The sequence below is a fragment of the Cinclus cinclus genome, chromosome 9, assembly GCF_963662255.1.
Source record: "Cinclus cinclus chromosome 9, bCinCin1.1, whole genome shotgun sequence".
NCBI classification, from domain to species: domain Eukaryota; kingdom Metazoa; phylum Chordata; class Aves; order Passeriformes; family Cinclidae; genus Cinclus; species Cinclus cinclus.
The window spans coordinates 4,841,823-4,862,953 of record NC_085054.1 but is presented as its reverse complement, the minus strand read 5'-3'; the positions used below and the strand labels follow the sequence as shown (position 1 = coordinate 4,862,953).

General features: G+C 38.3%; 1 protein-coding gene across 2 annotated transcripts in view; it reads left to right on the top strand.

The window, feature by feature from the left end:
* The window catches only part of NBEAL1 (neurobeachin like 1), a 75,772-nt gene that overhangs the window by 18,518 nt on the left and 36,123 nt on the right, over window positions 1-21,131 (top strand). Inside the window, exons 3-17 of one of the 2 annotated variants that reach the window (XM_062498520.1) lie at window positions 1,922-2,083; window positions 3,390-3,471; window positions 3,680-3,807; window positions 4,618-4,700; window positions 6,853-6,938; window positions 8,469-8,775; window positions 9,558-9,664; window positions 13,065-13,151; window positions 14,582-14,665; window positions 16,194-16,292; window positions 16,394-16,974; window positions 17,597-17,729; window positions 18,333-18,452; window positions 19,622-19,925; window positions 20,840-20,925. In XM_062498520.1, the coding sequence (XP_062354504.1) occupies window positions 1,922-2,083; window positions 3,390-3,471; window positions 3,680-3,807; window positions 4,618-4,700; window positions 6,853-6,938; window positions 8,469-8,775; window positions 9,558-9,664; window positions 13,065-13,151; window positions 14,582-14,665; window positions 16,194-16,292; window positions 16,394-16,974; window positions 17,597-17,729; window positions 18,333-18,452; window positions 19,622-19,925; window positions 20,840-20,925 (2,449 nt within the window). The remainder of the gene's footprint in view (window positions 1-1,921; window positions 2,084-3,389; window positions 3,472-3,679; window positions 3,808-4,617; window positions 4,701-6,852; window positions 6,939-8,468; window positions 8,776-9,557; window positions 9,665-13,064; window positions 13,152-14,581; window positions 14,666-16,193; window positions 16,293-16,393; window positions 16,975-17,596; window positions 17,730-18,332; window positions 18,453-19,621; window positions 19,926-20,839; window positions 20,926-21,131) is intronic. The other variant, XM_062498521.1, reaches the window with a different exon arrangement.

Below are 21,131 nucleotides of genomic sequence, written 5' to 3'. Positions count from 1 at the left end.
GTGAGGCTGATTGGGAAAAATTAGTACTACATGTCAACACATTTAAATCTTTGTTTTAAATCTAAGGTTTTTTGGTGGTATAGTAGTAATTTACTCTGGAGTGAAAACAGGCTTGATTATTTATAAATATTTACATTTATTTATATACTCCATAGTGTATTAATTTTGTGTAATGCCAGTTAGGATTTCTCATGCTGGTCTTACACATCTCTCCCAGATTCTCATGTGTTGTGCAACAGGCAGCTACTGCAAAGAAAACATTCTTTGGGATGTGAGGCATGAAGGGTATGCTGTTTGCTCTCTTGTAAAGCATTTCATGATCTTGCTGAAAAAGACTTGTTGGCCATTTTAGGGAATTAACTTCTGGAGATAGGACTTCAGATGTCAAAAATTACAGTTATCCTAATACTGAGAGGGGATTACAGAATTTGAATTATCAGACTATGAGAAACCCTGCTTGTAGTTCCAGGGAGTGTGGATCTGCCAGCATCTTGAGGGGTGAAGTAGCTATCAAAGAAATTTCTTTCTTGGCATTTGTGTTGGAAAAAAAAGCAGTTGCTCTCAGTTTTGTGGTTAGTGTGTTGCTATCAGTTTAGAGCCCAGGCTATGAAATTTGTGTTACAACTCTCTGAATCCCTTGAGATTCTGAATTCCATGACCTGAAAAGCAAATTGCACAACTGTGTGAAGAGCCAAGGGAATGAGCAGTAGGTGCTTGTCTGTATGAGTATAGGGAACATTTGCTTTCTAGGATATGAGAGCTTTCTGTCACTTATACCTGTCCAGGTGTTTCCTAAACTGGGTCTCTTGATTTTCCCTCCTGTAAAGGCTTCCTTTTCAACATTGGAAGCTAAACCATGGATTGTTCCCCATTTTCCTTGAATAGTAGCAGTCATGTTTTATGGGTTTAGTCACTGCATTTCTACACATCTTTTTTGTGCTTTTTCTCACAAAGATGCAATGTGCACAGCAGTTGTATTAGTGAGGTTTTGAGCTTGCTGATTTTTTTTTTTTTTGTTGTAATTTTCCTCTGGCTTTGGCCATGTTGAAAGCTTTTGGAAGCTGTAAGGCTCTTGCTTGTGTCTTCCTTTTCCTGCATAGAGTTCATAGAGGATGTGTGAGGGTAAATAGCTGCTGCCAAAGGCTAACTGTTTCTAGCATGTGCAGCAGTGGATAAACAGTTTTCATCCCAAAAAATGTTCTTACAGATCTGTAGATTTCTATACTATTACTGAAATGGATTTCCCAATGGTTGTTCCTGAGTAATTTTCTTATTTGGTTTTGGATCACTGGGAAAAAAAAAAAAGAAACTACAGATAAACCCATTATTTTCTTCATGTCCTCATTCTCATTGGTGTGTTTCTAGAAATGTTTTAGTTTGCAAAAAACAATAAGCAAGATAATTTTGTATGGCTTTTTAAAATTCATGTAAGAATGACATGAGGTTCACTGTGGATGAATACCAGCTGGACTTCAATAACTAATAATTGGCATTTTATTCATTTGGACACTTTTAATCTTCAGTAGAAAGTTAAAAATGTTCTTCCAAATATGTTTCGTTCTCATGTTTCATTCCACTGTGGCTGTCCCTGGGGATTTCCCAGGCCACCTGATTACCTGATGAAGATCATGCAATTTTTGTTGCAATTAAGGCAGCTTATTGCATGGAAGAAGATTTGGGAAGCCACTTAATGATTTTTAACCCTTTTTTAAAATGTAGTTCATTGCTGGGGAAAAGAAAGCTCAAGCTGGTGTATTGCCACCAGACATTTCCTTGTGGTTCATTAAAAAGTGTTTGTGATGTGTCAGCTGGATGACCTTTCCCACAGAACTTCACTGGAACACTACATGAGTGCATGGAAATCGATTGGCAGCTTGGCATTTGTATGATTAACAATTTTGTGTCTGGCTTTTTTCATTAGGGTGGATGACATTCCACCAGGAATATCGCTCCTTCCTGATAACATTCTTCAGGTCCTCAGGCTCCAGTTGCTACAGTGTGTCCAGAAAATGTCAGATGGCCTGGAAGAGCAGCAGCAGACTCTGTCACTTTTACTTGTGAAATTTTTCATCATCCTTTGCAGGTATTTGCTCTAATTGTTACCACAGCAAGGCTGTTGTTTTGTTTAAGAAATCTTGATGCAGTCCATCAATACAGATTTTAATGACACATCCAATGTGATTTGATACCTTCCAGTAGATACAGAGAAATGACAATTCTCACAATTGTCAAAATAAAGGCGGAGGGAATAAAAGAGAGAAAGGGGAGCAGTGCAATCATCTTAGCAATAATGTTTGCAATAAGAATAGGAGGGAGTTACACACTAAATTCCTTTGTAGCTGTAGAAGTTAAACCTATGGGAATTCAAGTAATGATGTACCTTGTGTAAGAAATACTTTTAAAAGAAGAGGTGCACTCTGACAAGTGTTAGCTATGAAATAACTTGAGACAATTGTACAGGAAGAACTGTTCCACATTCTTAGCATGCTTATAATTCCATAAACGGCTTGTGAAACTTATTGCACTACTCATGCAGCTGATTTCCTTCTGAAACTTCTGCCTGATAGTGTAATTCCCTTGACACAAATGAATAAACTATTTTTAGGGATCAGTTCCTCACTATTTTTTTCAGTTTGCTGTTGCAAAATGCATTTAGAGAGAGGAAGGGGATAAAATATAATGGAGAATCTCCTTTACTTAGGGGTGTTTGAAGCAGGATTTTTGGCTTGCCTTACCTCTGAAACAGCATAAAGAGCTGTACAGCAGTGTTTAAATATCCTGATATATTGAATCTAAGCTGAGTAGATGGTGGTAATGTGCTTCTGAAATGTAAACTGGTGTCACCTTTACTTGCTGAAAAGTTCTCCTGTGTCATCACTTTGGTGTCTGATCTTTGTAATTTCAAAACTGTGAAATGTAGTTTCCTTTACTGCAAAACTGCTTTAATTTCTGAAATAATTTATTAAGTGTTTGTTTTGCTCCAGAGAATTTAAAGTGAATAAATGCTTCCAGGTAATATGTTTCCTAAAGTTTTAGAAAGTGTATGTGCTAGTAAAGTGGAAGTTACTGTCTTTGCTATCAGATACCATTTCTGAGCTTTCTATTTAGGGTGTCCTGGGAATCTGCTTAACCTCTGAAACCCCAAATTCCAGATGGAATTGGCCTGCAGCAAAGTGACTTGAATCTTTCTTCCTGTTAGATGAAAACTTGTGAGCTCTGTAATGGTGACAGAAATAAACATTTAAGTATGTGCAAGCTTTTGGAGAGTATTTTTGAAATACTGGTATCCTTTAGAATGAATATAGACAGAATGCTAAAACAGGCATTGTTTGAACTAGCTTCAAATGGTACACTGTGTACAATCTGTGGTTTTTATGTTGTCTTTGCAGGAATTTGGCTAATGTGGAAGAGATTGGGATGTGTTCATACATTAACCATGTTATCACCATGACTACATTGTACATTCAACAGGTACATGGTTAATAATTCTTGTCTGTATTTCTGCCATCTGATACCTCCTGCTCCTTTTCATGTGATTTGCTCTTTCTGTAATAGTGTTATGTGGGGAACAATTTGTAGGCTCAGAACTGTTCTGGGGGAGATCTTATATCTGATTAGAGAAAAGATTAATTTTAAACTTCTGGAAATTTTCTGACCATAGCTTTCTTTTTCTCCTCAGTTAAAAAGCAAAACAAAAGAAAAAGAAGTGGAGGATCAGACCCCCATAGAAGAATTTGTGAGGCATGCATTGGCTTTCTGTGAAAGTCTGTACGATCCATATCGAAACTGGAGGCAGCGAATTGCAGGGTATGTGTGGACTAGCACAGGATTTTAAATACTGTGTTTTATGAGAGCTTCAACCATGAGCCCATAGAATCACACCACAGAAACGTGTTATGCATTCTCAAACTGGATATGATTTAAATAACTTAAAGATAGTGTTTTTACTGTTAATGTAAAAGTTGAAAGAAAATTAAATTTGAGGATCTATTAAGAGGTGATTGGTTGTAACTGATCACCACGAAGGTGCTTACATTACCTTCTTCCAAAAAACTGGCCATTTTTATAAACTAGTGGAACGAAGAAACCGTGTGTTGGGCAGACCTGCTTGAATTAGGATAAAAGAATTTACAGAAGTTCACAGTATAGATAAGTTACATCTTTGAAAATAAGTTTTTAAGTGTATCAGTAGAATTACATTCCTTTAATTTGACTGTCTGTTCCTTCCAGCCTAATAAACTCATAATGTTTTGTGCCCCTTTAAAATTGCTTGGTCAAGAAATCTGACAGTCTGGATGGTTGTTTGGTTACAATAAACATGGACTAAATAAGAGCTTGCTTTTTTTTTTTTTTTTTTTTAAACTAAGCCATTTAAACCAAAATGTTAAATATGTTTAGGTGCAGACTGAATATGGGGTTAGCTGTGTTTCATGTTTTCAGGATGAAATACTACTTCACTATTCTTTTTCATCCTGTAGGCAAAAGATAACTCCTGATTTATGACAGCGTTTTCTACTATGTCATATTATAATTTCATATTATAAATTAACAAATAAGTCATAAACAGAGGTACCATGTCTCATGTCTTTGGTGTATGTTTTTTTGATGTAATTGCAGACGTTTCCTTAGTACAGTTGAAAGGAGCAGACAGAAGTATAAACCAGCTTCCCTCACTGTTGAGTTTGTCCCTTTCTTTTACCGTAAGTATTGCTAACCGCCTTTTAAAAATAGATTTCTTTAGAGGAATGAACTTAGTGAGCCCAAGTAACTTTCTCCTAAGCATGCCTGATAAATGTAAATATCCCTTACTTGCTTTCTGAAGCTGAATGAAGTGAGTTACTTTGGTTGCTTGTTTTTTGTACTTGTACTTTGCTCCAAGCATCACTATTTTGCCATTCCTGCTCATCTTTGAAAGCCTTTTTGTTTATTTTTAGACTTTATTTCAGTGCTTAATGTGGTTTGATAATGCTGTTTGTGTGAATTGCCAACTTTTCCTTTTATTGTGTTACACAGCGATCTCACATGAGATCCCTGTACTAACTGCTAACTCTCATGGAAAAGTAATCTTAGGAGAGTGTTCATGCGCTTTGGTCTCTTTAATATTATTTAACAGCTGGAAAAAAACTGAAACTCTGTGCCATTCAACTAACAAATGCTCTTTGGCCTTGAGTTTGGGAAACAATTTTCTCTCTGGTTAAGTCATTAATATTAAATATCATGATGGCTACTTCAGAATTCATGTGTTCTTACCATTACAGGTTGTTTGTGTTGTAGAGAAGGACCTAATGTTCATATTCTGTACTTAAATCTCAAGAGTGTAGGATGCTCAGGTAGTTTGCCAGTTTAGCATATCTTAGTGATGGTGCCTACAGAATTGAAGCTGCAGGAATAAGATGGAGGGATGGGCAGTGAAGGAGTGAAATCAGCCCATTTTGCACCTGTCCATTAACTTAGTTTTAATTGAAAATAAAAAGTTCTATTTGTGGAGTGGTAGCATTTATGAATTTGATTTTTCTAGGTTTGAGTCACAGCTCCTGTTCCTTGGGATTCCATTGCTATGTACAAAAAATAAGATAGTTGCCAAAAAGACCAAATTGTTGCTGCCATTAAAATGCCCTTATCTACATGCCAGGGCACTGGAAACCACCTCTAAAGGCTACTACAGAGGAATGTCATCTGTAGGTTCTCTCCTCTCCACTCAATGCATTGCCCTGTGGTTCCTCCTAAGTCTCTTAAATATCATGTAACGTGACTGAGCTAAAAGTGTGCTAATTAGCCAGCAGATACTCCTGCTTGTTGGCCAACTGGAAGAAAGGACAGAGTAAGAAACTGCTGAGCATGTGCCTTAAGTATTCTGCCATGCCAGGACTAATTTGAGGGGGCATGGTTTCAAGTCTACCCAGCTTAATGATTTATTCACAATCTGCTAGATACTGCTCTTTTCAATTTGTCTGAGGCTCTACAAATATCCAGAGGCTGTAAGTCAAGCAGTGGTGGTACTAGCTCACTAACAGTGTGATCATCTAAGTAAGTTTTGTTCTGTTGGGAAAGCAGATCAGAAAAATAGCTCCAGAATATTAGATATTATAGAATATTAGAATATAAGAATATATATATATTCTATATAATATAGAATGTTAGAATATACGATAGCTCCAGCTATCAGTAAAATAGCTTGCCAATAAGTGGTATTTCCAAAAATAATCCTTTGTAGTTTCTTGCTGCTGTGTTAGCATTATTGCTGTAACAACAATATCCAGGTTGTATCTATTGCTAAGAAGAGTTCCTGAGGCTGTCTGGGACTAATTTCTGTCAGATACGGCAAGAGAAGAGATGTAGGATAGTTGTCATTACTGCTAGATAGTTGAAATTACTGCTAGGAAGGTTACAGATCTGCACAGGATTCTCTGGCAATCTGCCTTCAAATCAGCTCAGGGACTGTTTTTTAAAGCAACCTGCACTGCATATGGCATCAGACTTTTCATGCCAGAATTTCTATGAACTTTGTCATGCTTGATAGCTGGTTGTGTGTTAGAATGTCCTTCTATTTGTCATTAGTATGGACAGAATGGGCTCATTTTTACATTATGAATCAAGAGCAAAGGTTGTGTTTATGGTTCTGTTGGCTGGCACGGGAAGGTGTGGCCCTGTGAATTCCTGATAAATGTGGAATGTTGTGGTACTTTGATAATGATGGAATTGGTGTGTTTGTGTCTGAGTTATATAAAAAAAATATGGAGATGATACAGTTTATTTTTTTTTTTTCATCTGTATGACGACAGGGAATAGAGGAGGGGTTTTTATTTTTTGTTGTTGGGTTTTTTTTTGAGGAAAATCTTTTTATTTAATCAGAATGCTTTCAAGAAAGTGAACATCTCAAGGAAAGCCTAAAATGTTGCCTGCTGCATCTCTTTGGAGCTATTGTGGCTGGTGGTCAGGTAAGGATAAATGAAACTTTTCAGCTGCTGAAACCTCCAAATGCTTGTTCCTTGTTTAAGACTTCTAAATACTCCATAACTTGTAAATGAGAAGAATTTATTATCCGTGATTAATTCTTTTTGTCATAGGAACTTTGGCATCATTTTAAGTAATAATACCTAAATGCTAAAAGCTGGGTCCCAATTTCAAGTAACTATAGAAGTTTGCTGTTCAGAGCAACTACATGTTCATATGACCTTACTGTAATATTTTAAAGGAAAAATATGCATAACTAAATTAGGAATTTCCACCTGCAAAGACAAAAGTTTTGTGTTCATGTGAAGGAAATTATCTAGCTTACTTCCCAGTGCTGAAAGTAAGCTGTTTTCAGTAGGAGCCCTGGGGCCTTTACAGCTTGGAAGCAGTTTAAAGTCTTTGAAAGAATATGAGACAAAGAGGGCATTCATCAGCAACATAGCCAACATCCACTTTCTCACCTGACTTCTGTAATGTCCTCCTTAGCCTGTTCACAAGCAGCTGCTGCTTCTGGTGGTCTTGAAGAGAGAGTGTTTTTAAAGGTTTCCAGGGAGCTGCAAAGCCAGGCTCTGCTCCATCAGGGAAGCCAAGTGGAGTTTGAGCAGGATGGCCAGCAGCAGATCACCTGACCTGCAAAGGGTGTGATCTCACTAGATGCAGACAGAGCGATGGCAGCACCTGTGGTGGCTGGAATCAACCAGCCCAGCCCACCAGACAAGTCTGTAGTGATAAAGCCTCAAGTCAAGCCAGGGAGTCTGGTCAGTACATCAGAGTAGGGGTTTGCTCTACTGGTGGTAACTAGAGTCAGTCAAGAGGCAGGTGGTTGCCAGCCCCACCATAGCCATGAGGCAGGGCTAAGGTCAAGCTGCAGTCAAGGCAGTGCGTCAGGTTCAAGACACGACGTGGCCGGGCATGGCCGTGGCTGCAGTGTAGACAAACAACTCGAGGGTTGAGAGCCAAAACTTGAATGCAGTCCCCTAGAGAGGGCAAGGAGTCCCTGACAAGGCTTCTCAAAGCCCACCACAAGCCTGGGTTCCTGTGCCTGAGCCTGTGCATCAGGCTCCCAGGAAGAAAGGTGAGGTGAGTGCATGCAGGGCCCAGGCAAACGTTTGCTGATTTTTATGTTCTTGCCACACGTTCTAAAGCATCACGAATCTCATAATCTAAAATGAAAACTTGGGCGAAGGTTTGCCTCAAATTTACAGTTTATCTGGGCTGCGTCATAAAATTTTGTAACATATTAAAATCATGTTTCCTTTTCTATATAAGCATTCCATTTGAAAAAGACAGCCTATTTAAGTGAGCAAGATGGGGGATGCGTTTCATCTGTAGCCATCAGCATAATCCAGATTGAATGTTTCTTAGTTATTTAACAACTACACAACATTAGTGGATATAATAATGCATATTGCATGGTTCAGATAACTCAAGTAGACACAACTGATTTGAAGAGGTTTAAATTCTTTCAAGTTTATTTTTTTTTTTACTCATTTTTTTGCTTTAATGGGTTTCAGAGGAATGCTCTTCAAGCAGTATCTCCTGCCACCATGGAAGTCTTGATGCGTGTTTTAGCAGACTGTGACAACTGGGATGACAGAAACCCTGAGGAAGTGAGCAGGAAGGCAGAGCTGACTCTGAAGTGCCTGACAGAAGTTGTCCATATCCTCCTAACCAGCAGTTCTGACCAGCGCCAGGTCGAGACAAGTACAATATTGGAGAACTATTTCAAGCTGCTTAATTCAGACCACACAGCCTTACCTAATCCAAGGCGATGCAGGCAGTGGGAGAGCAGATTCATAGCACTACAGATCCAAATGCTGAGTGAGTACACAGTTCCTTTCAATATTTCTTGACAATAACTCTGAAGCAAAAAATATTGACTTGGCTACACAATTGAAAAGTTTCTAGCATTTCTCCTTAGATATTTCTTGTTTAATCATTTACTAATAAAAAAAAACCAGAAGAAACCATATCAGATTGCTACTATTTCAGCATAGCATCTAGGTTCATAGACTGAAAGTCTCCATTAAGAGAGAAAAACTTTGCTAGGCAAGAAGTGACACTTATCCACAACCTCAGTAATTGCAGAATAAAACTCTTCTGTAGTAAAATAACCGTGTGGTGCTGTTTTGTAAGTTTGATCTTCAGATGGCATTGTTGTGAACGTTGGGGAAAGGTAATAGTCTGAAAGAGTTGGATGTAAGAGTTTGGGTTAGAATTTGGGGGTTTGAGTTTTTTCCATTTTGGTGTTTAGAATGCAGAGTAATTGCTTGTTAAGGAAACAAATGTTCATGTGCTCTAAAGAAAGGTAATGCTGCTTATGTACTCACAATTGGCAATGACTTAAAACAGAGCCCCAAAGCAGTCAAACATATTAATTAGCTGAAATTTCTTCATAATGTTAGTCTGTGGTAATTTTTACAGTGTCAAAATTAGCTTTAGGCCTAGTGATTTGTTCTTAAATGCATATCATTCTTGATCAAAAAAGCAGAGCATATAATTAGTTTAATTTTTTGCTGATGTGTATTATGGAATGTGCAGGCAAAAATGATTGCTTTGGGAAGTGTTTTGTCTTTGATGCCAGTTCTGTTTTAATTTTATAGATACCATCACAGCCATGTTGGACTGCACAGATAGACCTGTTTTGCAGGCAATTTTCCTTAACAGCAACTGCTTTGAGCATCTCATTCGACTGTTGCAGAACTGCAAGGTAAGTTTTCCCTTATCACCATGTTTTTAACAAACCCTGCAGCACAGTTTTAACAAACCCTGCCTTGTATTATTACTAATAAAGTAGAGGTGTCTAGTGTCTGTCTTGTGGTTAAAGCAATGAATACTTACTCTGGGTCCTGGGCAAAACACCTTTACAGACCCTGCGTAGTCTCTAAAATCTGTTACAAAGCTGTGTCTTTGAATCCCTGCTGAATCTTTCCTTACCTATTAAAGTCTCTCAGATGTCAGTTTGAGCTAAGTACAGTGCCCTCTAACAGTATGTCTGATTAAAAAAATCAGTCACCCCTGCCTTTTTATTTGGGTTTTTGTTGTGGGGTTTGGTTTTTTGTTTTGTTTTTTATATTCTGTCACTGGATTGCTAGGAAATCACTTAACAACTGCTGCCAGGTAGAGGTCTGAATTCTAATTTGAGAGGAATGTTTTTCCACTAAAAAAGACTTTTCTGGTATGCCACTGTAACTGTTTCAAAATATTTGAGTCCTGTGTGTGACTGACATAAAACATGAGCTCAAGCTGTTAAAAATACTCCTCATTTTTTTCTTTTCTACATAGGATTTAGGATTTTCATCTCAACCACCAGTGGTCATAATTTGCAAGCTTCCACTGATTGCACTGATTTCATTTTTCCCTGTGTAAAAGAACATACCTATGATGTAACTCTCTGCACTATTTTGTCTCTCTTTTTGTGATATGTTAGTGACTTAGCTGTTTTGAGCTCTTCTGATGTTCATGTAGACAATGTAATTGTAGCAACAGTGTACAGTTTATTTCTAATCCATTTAGATTTTGGATTAGAATGTATTTCAGTGCAATGATTTATTAAAAATAAATGTGTTTGGATTAGGTCTTAATTGTAACTATAATCAATGGCAGAATGCCAGTGGACTTGAAGTGTTTTGAATAGTCTGTAGTTTTATTATCTCCTTCTGAAAAGACATTGTTTGACCTTCCCATTCTTCTCTGCGTTTGGGAATTTCTGCCTATTTTTGTACTAACCTTGTACTCTACAAGAAACTCCTGTTTTACTTTCTTCCAAATTCATCATCAGCATGATGTTTACCTTTTCATGGAGACTAGCTGTGTTCCTGCACTCATAAACAAATGGTGGAATGTAAAAAAAGCAAGAACAGCTGCTCTGTTTTTTCTTGCAGCTTGCTGTTTTTATTTTTATTCTGCCTGTTGGTTACAAGATGCTTTCTTTTAAGTTTTTTTTCCAGGGGTACAGTCTCACATATCGCTGTGTTGTTTAGAAATCAGTGCTGCCAGTTTAGTACACAGTGTGTTTTTTTTAGCCTTTTGCAGGCAAAATACCTCCACAGATGACAAGTGGGAGAGAGAGAGGCAAGGCAGGTGTTGCAGGATATTTGTACTTCAAATATACTGTGTCTCCATGCAAAGATTGATTTAGCTGTGGAATTAGGATTTCCCTTTATTAGCTGGAGGTAGACACCCTAGTTTGAGATTTTATTCCTTCATTTGTGAAAATTGCTGCTGGGTTCCTAAGGAAGCTGTGTGTGGAAAGCATGTTCTGCATCTCTGCAGAGAGCACGAGAGTCCATACACATACCTGAAACTTAAGAAGCTGTTGGATCTTCTGCAAACTTGAAATGCAAGTAATGTCTGTGGAAAGGAGGGCTAAAGAAAATCCATACCACTATTTCTGCTATAGGTATCACAAAGAACTTGGGGTGTTCAAGGCTGTATTTCTACTCATACTTCCTAGTCATTTGCAGTATGACAGTCTTCTAAGATGTAAATTATTTTTTTTTTATTTGCTGGTTTTAAGGCTCATGGGCAAACTGTCTTTCATTAACTATGCTTTAGGGTTAGATATCAACACAAAAGCTTTTAAAAACTGCTTGGTTAAGTTTTGATGATCTGAATGTTGCTTTTTGCCTGTGATAGCAAAAAAGAGCGTCTGTAATTTAGAGGTATCAGGAAGTGCTTATTCTGTACTGAGAGTCATTTAACAAACTAGGTTGTCAGTGCTGAATCTTTTCTCATCTGTTTAACTGTCTCAGAGGTCAGACTTTGAGCAAAGCACAATGACCTCTAACATCATCTGATTAAAAGAAAAAAAAAGTGGTTTTTGAACAGCTTTTAAATGGAAAGATGAAAACCATGTAGGCAAAGAAATCTATGTTTCCTTTTCACATGCCTTATGACAAATGAAGTAGCTCATACCAAAAGTTTGATGGACTCTTTATTTTTGCATTGTCTGCATTTGCTTTTGTTTAATGTTCTTACTCCTGCTAATGTTATAGTCCTCTGAGGCATATTGTAGTTACTCTCCATTGTTAAGTTCTCTTGACTGTGATGCACCTTTCCAAGTGTTTCCAACGATGTGCTTTCACACCTATGTAAGTCAAAGTGATATCTTGAGTGTTGTCCTTTGTTTTGCCCTAATTTATGGAAGTTGATTTCTCAGGTTGTTCCTCTTCAGGGAGACTAAGCTAGCAGATAATGGAACAAAATCTGTGTGTGGGGGGGGAAAATAAATGCTTAGGTTTTACCCACTAAAGGAAAGTGGTTTTTTTAAAGGGACTTTTAAAACATTTTGATCAGGTTTTTTATTGAATGCAAAAAAAAGGATTCTATTTTTTTCAATAGAATCTTAAAACAGAAGGTGGTAAATTTTAGTTGCAGCTAAATTTGGCTCACAAATTGCAGTTGATTATGAATTTGGGTGAGTTTGAAACTGTTAAATTCAGGTATTCACTAGGAATTTAGCTACTGAACACAGAAAAGTTCCTTAGCTGAAGATGCATTATAGCTGTATGTTTGATTTAAAGCTATTTGCAGTATCTGTCTGATTCTTAGGATGATGGCAGAGTTAGTTTTCCCTTCTTCCTGTCCCAAAGACTGTGTGACCCAGAAATTTTGCTACTCTGCTGTTTGAAGATTAAATTATTCTGTCTGGTTATCTGCGGCTTTCACCTAGGGTGAAACATCTGTATCCATTTCCATGTTAATGCCCCAATCTTGTCTTTATTTCTTACAAGCAAATTTCTTCAAACTCTGTCATATTCCATACTATGTATGAAATCACAGTTAAGCCAGAGATGAGTATAAATTCCAGATAAATCTCTCTTTCTCAATGATTGAATATTTTAATTTCTTTTTTTGGGGAAAAATAGTAATTACTCTTTAGCAAAAACACAGTGTAATCTTCAGTGTTTCAAGAATTAACAGAAGACTAATACTAATGGATGACTGTTTTACCAGTGTGAGAAAACTTTATTTTTTTTCCCCCTTCCCCTCCCCCCCTTTTTTGTTTTTGTCTGTGAAATACAAATCTAAGGCAGCCTCCACAGATTTGGCTGCAGGTAACTATTTAATGCAATTATTTCCATTATTCTTGTCTCTGTTTCTAACAGCTGTTTTTAAATGCTAACAATAAAGTGGCAGACAAGAGTGAGAAAGACCTTACCAACAAATTACTGACAGAAATGAATGAGGACCAGGTACCTACCTAAATTGTATTTTGCTTCAGTTGAAGTCAAGACACAATCACAGGAAAATTGATTCCTGTGCTTCACCTTAACCATCCTCCTTAAGCCTTTCTGCAGCAAGATGAGCTTATGATGCTGCACAGATCAGCATCAGTCTCTGGAAAATGCTTTTTGTGAATAACAGATTGAATTCAGCCTATGTTTTATTCATCTGCTTCAAACTGCAGATATTGGCAATTGAATAAGCATCAGTTATGCTTCTTTTAAGGAAAAGGTGAAGTACATGAATGGCATCTAAATTAATTCTCTCAACCTGGTGGTGATTCTTTTTCCCCTCCTTTTCCTCTTTTTTGCTCTTTGTCTCAACACTGTGGTGTTTTGGATTCTGGGGCCTTGTTTGTGAATCTCAGTGGTTGTGTTTGGTGTCCTGATTCTTTGCTTGTCATCAAGAACAGATGTTCACAAAACAATGGACAGGCTGAATCAGGGAGGTAGGAATAGCCTGCTGCTTCATTTTTCCCAGATACTGTGGAAAGCTTCAGATACAAATTTTTGTATTAATTTTATGGAAGAATTATTTGTTCTGATTAAAAATGTAAAAAAATGCTGAATACAAGGGATGGTTATTTACAGTTGCAATTTTTAGCTAATAGCTTTGGCTTTTCTGGACACAGTACAATGCTCTAACCGCATGTAAATGTTTCTTAGCATCTAATACTCTTCTGCTTCTTGACATTTCACTTCCCAAATATGTCTAAGGTGCACATAATATTTCAGAGATGATGAAACAGTATGTTTGTTTGCACAGTGTTGCTAATTAGGTTTACTGATGGCTGCAAAGGACTACTCCAACATTTTTTGTTCTTAAAACCATCATAGAAATAACATAAACAAGAATTAGAGTAAAAAGCCTCAGAAGATTACTTAAATTGAAGAGAGAGGTGTTGAATCAATGCAATGAGGCAATGGGTGAGGAAGCCACCTAACTGTGCTGATGTGAGTTCTCTCTTACACTTCAGGGGTGTGTCTCTGCTGCATTGGTTTGCAGGACCTTGGATGGAAAATAAATTACTTTATATGAACTGCAGATGCTGATTTTCCAGCAGCACACACACACCACAAGAGAATTCCTAATTGTTTTCCTCCCTCCCTCTTGAGGTTGTCCATTAGACGCATGAGGAAAACTTGTTTGTCCATCAGAATATTTGAGGTGCGGTTTGTGTTGCGAATGCTTCTCTCCTCTTGAAGTCTGTTGTTATTTGTCTACTGTGGTGTAATTCCTTGTAGGCTGTGGGGTTTGAAATTTTGACTGGTGGGGAGATGATTGTTGAAGCATGATGCCAAACTCTTGGTTTCCCTCCTGGCAGGAGGGCACAGTGCAGATTTTGGAGCTGAGCTGTCTTTGCATGTTTGTGTATGACTTCTGTACCTGCTCCTTTCAGGTGTTTCAGGGACACCTGGACTCCCTGGCAGTATCAACCATTCAAGCCCTCACAGCAGTAATGCACAAGTCTCCAGCTGCAAAGGTAACAGTGTCCATGTGGAGGGCTGTTTGCAGATTCTTGATCTTGTTTCCAGCTAGTGTTTGTATCACAGTTCCTTGATGCATCTTGCTAATGGAGATGAGCAGATTGTGGTCACACATCCATGCCAGATAGGAATAGCTCCTTATCCCTTTATATGTGTCTAGTGGCTGGACAATGAGTCATCTTTCTGCCAAAACTGGGAGATCTGAGTATGATGGCAGTTGGAACCTCTGTAAAGGAGGTACATTGTTACTTGTCCCATGGATATATAGGTAGATTTAGTGGGTATTTACAGGAATTCTCAGGCAGCTGTTTGTGTTGCAGTTTTATATGGGTTTCAGCTAGGCCAAGACATTATTGCTGTCCAGATGGTGGTTGTCGTGCCATTGCCCTGTTCCCTTCCTTGGTAGTTATTCTTGGATTTACTAAATGGATAGGTTGTAGTTAGTTTGTGGTTCTGACTGGAAGCTAAACCCATGACAAATAGTACATTTATTCCTGGATTGCTGAGTTCATTAAATGTAACCCTTGGCTGAATGATTCCTTAGACTTGGCACAGTTAAGGGGTTATGACTGTGCACTGGAGGATAAAGAAAGAGTGGGAATCATTAATTTTTTCGCTACTTTCAGTACAGCTTAAGGGAGAGACAAGAGGATCTGTTATGTTCCTCCAGAGCATTCCTGAAAGTGTTTATTTCTCTGACTCTGGCAAGCCTGGGAAGAGTTGTATGTTGGAGGTGGGGACTAGCTGGGATTCACAGAGTCAGAGTTTTCAATTGCACTTCTACTGCAACATGTGTATTTTTTTCTTTTCATGTTTACCTAATTAATCACCTCACTCCTGCTGAAAGATTTATTCTTTAAAAAACAACCAAAACATTTCAGCACAGACTATAGCCCAGAAAAGAGTATCCATTCCATATGATGTGTTGGCTGTTTAAGAATTAAACCATAAATGGATAATGCCAGTTGAACTTTGCCGGTTGATTTTTTTTTTTCCCCTTAAAAAAATCAGTTAGTAAAATCAGTTAGTTTTCAGGAAAACTTCCTTGGAACACTTTGCTATTTTTTTAACATTTTTAGGACAGGTGTTTTTAATCTGGTCCAGGAAAATCTTTTACTGAAAGATTAAAATTTGAATACTTCTGCATTTCAATGTAAACATTTTATGCTATAGTTTACACTAAAAATATGAAAAATGAAGCTATTTTGCCTTTGTGATATTATTAACATTTTGATTATACCAAATTAATTATATTATTTTATAGGTAATTAATGAAATACAACTTTGAACTTTTATTTATCTGTGTGATGCAGTGGAATGCTTATCTGCAGCATTCTAGAGACAATTAACAGGTTATCAAAATAGATTTCTGGCCCATTGTTATTACATTTTAATTATTATGTGTCTAATACTGCATTAAATTGTCTTAATTAAAATTAAAAGTTGCTTGTCTACCTGCTCATAGACAAGCAGCTTTTGTCCATTTTGTTTGTTTGTTTGTAAGACTGGAATTTTTATCCTCAGGAGGTCTTCAAGGAGAGGATTGGGTATGCTCACATATATGAGGTACTAAAATCACTGGGTCAGCCATCACGGGAATTGCTGGAAGAACTCATGAATATGGTGAGCTGTGCTTCTTTGGAGCAGAAATGCTTGTATCTTTCAGCAGTACTTCTGCCCCTGTCTTACTGTGTTTCATGTCTGAGTTCCCCGCTGTTTTTCAGGCTGTTGAAGGTGACCACACGGCTGTTGGGATACTAGGCATCAGTAATGTCCAGCCCTTATTGCTGCTCATCCAGTGGCTCCCAGAACTAGAATCACACGAGCTGCAGATTTTCATCTCCGGCTGGTTGAGGCGAATCTGCTGTATCGACAGACAGAGCCGCGCCACGTGTGTCAACGCAAACATGGTCATCCGTGTCATCGAGACCCTCAGCTCCCACCGGCTGCTCCACAGCACCTGCGCGGAGAACCTGATCGCCCTGCTGGGCTCCCTGGGGAGCCAGTCCATGGGCTCAGAAGAGCTGCTGCAGCTGGTGCGGCTGCTGCGGCCGGAGGAGCCGCGGGGCGCTCACCCGTACGCGGTGCCGGCGATGCGCGCGCTGCTGGCCATGGCGCGGAAGCAGGGCCTGGCCAGCGCCCTGCAGTACTTCGACCTGCGCCACGGCACGGCCGGCATCGCCCTGCCCGCCGTCCACAGGTGGCCGGGCTCAGCCTTCTCCTTCAACGCCTGGCTCTGCCTCGACCAGGACCGGGTGGACCCCGGCACGACGGGCAAAAGCGGCAAGAGGAAGCAGCTCTACAGGTACGGTTACTGTAACTGCTGCGGCCTACGGGCGTGGGCCTTCTGTGCCGTGTGGTGCCCCATCACGTGGGGTGCTTCTGCTTGTCTTCATCGAAGGCAGTACTTGATGCTTAGTCTGGCAAAGGGAGAGCTTTCATCTGTCGCCAGAGCCAAGTTCTGTTACGGAAATAACGTGTCGTTTCTCTGTTGTAATATCTTGTCGTCTACGGTTTCAACATGCATAAATCCAAACTGTGGTAAGGTTCATTGCTTAAACAAAACAGCATTAAAAAACAAAACCCCGTCCCTCCAGCCCCCCAGCCAAAACCAGAACAGCCTTCACACAATTTGTTGTAAAGGTAACTCTGGATTTGTATAAGAGCACAAGTGAGAATGCACCTTCATGGCGCTTAGCGCATATTGACATGAATTCTTCTTGATATAATTAGCTTTATGGGTACTAACAGAAGCAAACAAAATGTCTTGTTTGGTTTGTTTTGTTTGTTTGTTTTAATTAGAGGAGTAACAGTCACATAGTAAATACAGGACCACCGTCCAACAACTTGAGTAGGTTTTCTTCAGTGAATGTGTTGTTAGGTGGTAGTTTTGATGAAGCAAGTCCTTGAATGTGTGTTTTTTGTAGCTTTTTTACAGGAAGTGGTATGGGGTTTGAAGCCTTTATTACGTGCTCAGGGGTATTGGTGGTTGCAGTGTGCACGAAGAGGGAATATGCAACAGTGATGCTGCCTGACCATTGCTTTTTTGACTCTCTCTGGGTAAGATTTGATGCTGACAAACACTTTGTTTAGGATTATATTGTTATTTCAGAAGTCAAAATTATGGCTTTTGATAGTTTTACAAATAGTCTATTTTATATTGCAGTAATTCATTGCATTTATTGAAGCAATTTATTACATAATAGCAGATTTAATCTCAAATAATGCAAGAAATTTTCACATAGATTAGTTGTTGATTGAGCTAACTTATGCATGTGTATTAGGCATTTTTTGTTAAGTTCGTTACAGCATTAGATGCTTTTTATATTAAATTAAAACAAGAATAGGTGGCTGTGGTGCTGTGTGAATTCATTGGCTGTGGTGCTGTTTCTGCCCTACCTTTTTCTATTCCTGTACTTAAGAGCTGATGTGCATTACTATGAAAGAGCTGTATCTTTCTCTTCAAAAACCTGTTTCTATGTAAACATTGCATTTACTACTTTAAAATGGAAACAGCAGGTGGTCTTGTATTCTTGTTGATGCTTTGGATTTATTTTCTTAACTGCTTTCCTCACCAGCTTAGTAGAGATAAAGTTAAATAGCTCTGTATAGTAATTTCACTCCTCTTAATAATGACTTGATGTTTTTTTATTGCTTAACCAGCACAACATAACTATTGTTCACGTGCCTGGAAAGAGGCCCTTTGGTCAGAGCCTTGTGTATATCTATGTCAATGGACAGCAGAAGGTCTCTGCCCCACTTCGATTCCCTGCTATGAATGAAGTAAGTTCCTTTTGAGCCATACCCTGGTAGGATGAGTAGGTAAGAGATGAGATTTCAGCTGTTGCTAATGTTGTTCAGCTTTGGATACTGCCCGGTATATTATTTTGGAGTGTAACTAACCATTAAGTAATGCCTGTTTAGTCATCTCAGTTTAAAAACAAAACAAAAAAACTCTACCAGATGACATTGATTAAATTTGGAGTTTTCCTCAAAATAATTGCCTGAGCATATTGACATAATTTATGATGACATCATAATAAATGGCAGCTCTACCAGTAGGATTGCTGTAGCTACTCAATGAGGAATATTTCCTGTAATTTTCAGTATTTTCATATTTTTTACTTGTATTTTTTGAATGTTTCCTTGATTTGCTATTCCCTGTTCCTTTGGTAGCTGAATAAGCACTTTATGTGCAGTTAATCTAACCATTTTGGATGTGTGCACTTGTAGCAATACACTAGCTATCAAAATGAGTATATGTCATACTTAATTTCCTCTGTAAGCTTTGTTCATTCCTTTTGGGGAACAAATTTATATTAAACTGGGTCACAACACCCAACATTCTTCCCTCTTTTCTATGTTCTAATTTGATATTTGTTAAGTATGTTGAGAAAACAGTTAAGTTGGATGCTGTACTGGTAAAATCAGCATAAAACTTAAAAATGAGAGTAAGTGTAGTTTTCATTTCAAGATAAAACTGTTTTTTGACCCATCTGCAGAATAAACATTATAAATCTCAAGGTAGCTAAAAGTAGGGTAAGTAATCTTACCGTGAGAGCATCTGTTTGTGTGGACTAACTGATCTGAGAAATGTACAGTAGCAGATATGTTGGGCTAGGATTTTGGAATATAATCCAGAAGACGAGTATTTACAGAGGAGTATCAGGAGCATTGTCCTTCCTGGCTGTGCTCCTGCCAGAGGTCATGCAGCACTTGAGGTAACCAAATTGCTCTTAGTTGGAAAAAGGGTGTTCTCTCCTATTATGAGAAGTGTATGCTCTGTTTTTTGGCCTACTATGATGGATTGCTTGTTTTCCAAGGCTTGGCAGAACTTGTTCCTTGCAGTTTCATGTATTTAGTTCAGATTTGCTAGATGCAGTCTTCAGATTTAAAGCTTAGATTTACAAGTATGTGTTTTTGTTTTCTTTCTTCTATGTATGACTTTGCAGTCTTTTACTTCTTGCTGCATTGGTTCAGCTGGTCAAAGAACAACAACTCCTCCTCCATCTCAGATACCAGATCCACCTTTTTCCTCCCCAGTCCTGCCCCATCGGACATCGCTCGGGGGCATTCTCGCTACGGGAAGCTGGGCTGGGGTGCTTGGAAAACCAGAGTTCATCACCAAAATGATCTCAGCAGGGACTCAGGACAGTGAATGGGGGTGTCCAACATCTTTGGAGGGCCAGCTTGGATCAGTTATTATCTTTCATGAAGCACTGCAACCTTCTCAGGTGAAAGCATTATATTTAGCAGGTAAGTGGTGGTTGTACTGGTTTTAGCATAGTAAAAGAAATGAGTTATGAACAAGACCCCACTAAGCTCTGCTCTACACAGACTCATAATGAAGAACTTATAACCCAGAAGAACTGCAGAGCTAAGTGAGAGGGCTTTAAAGCAAATAAGCTTAGCATTTAGTAAGTATGTTATGATGTTTGATTTTAAAATATTATGTTCGCATAAGCTCATCTACTGATCGTATGTGTAGACCTGCAAAATTAAAATGTTAGGTAATAATTTCACTGGTAAATTCTGCATTTTTACTACTGTTTGCCTATGTGTGCTTGCATTTGAGACTCTTTAAAGGTATCGCCCTTACTTGTTAGGCCACTTAAAGGTGATGTATGCTTGAGGATTCTTCCATAAAGAAACAATAATTAAGTGGTCATTTTAAAGAAAATACTCTGAAAGCTATGTTGTACAGTTCAAAGTGTGTAAGGTATTAAGTTCTGTAATGACTCAACGTTGTTACAGATTGGCATTAAAACACTTGAATAATTTAAAGGAAAAATTATGCATTGCTAAACAAAACTATCTTGAAGGTTACTAATTTCTGGGCATTTAGGCTTGATGGCAGAGATTATTAACAAATAGGAGATAGGTATTTGTAAAGACAAATGTGAGAGCTGTCTGAAGGTATAAAAACACCTCTTCTTTGTGTAGTTTGGCTTTCAATATTGTATGCGTTCCTTTTTAAGCAGACCCTCTGAAATGAATGACTAAAGTCATAGAAACTCTACTTCAGAGCATGTCTCAAATAGATACGGTTCAGACCGTCCTGTTTGTTCTTCTAACAAATCTGCTAATACAAAATTTGCGAAGGGCAACATTAATAACCAGTGGACTCTTAAATGTATGTTATATGATTTTATATAAACTTTTTTTTATAGGTCCAAACTGTTTAACTCCATGGAAGTCTCAAGAAGCTGAAGTAGCAGACCTCCCCAGTAAGGTGCTGCTTCATTATACACCAAAGGTAGAAAACAGGACATAATTTCTGTTTGACTATACTGTGTGCATTATTTTCAGTGTTTGCACTGTGTTTTTTATGGGAAGATAAGGAGCAGTGAGAGCTTTCTTGAACTGTAGTCATGTGCAGGCATGGTAGGTTTGACAGGAGGATGGAATTACCTTGTATCATAGAGAATGTAAAATCTGAAATGGCATATATTGTATTCTAGG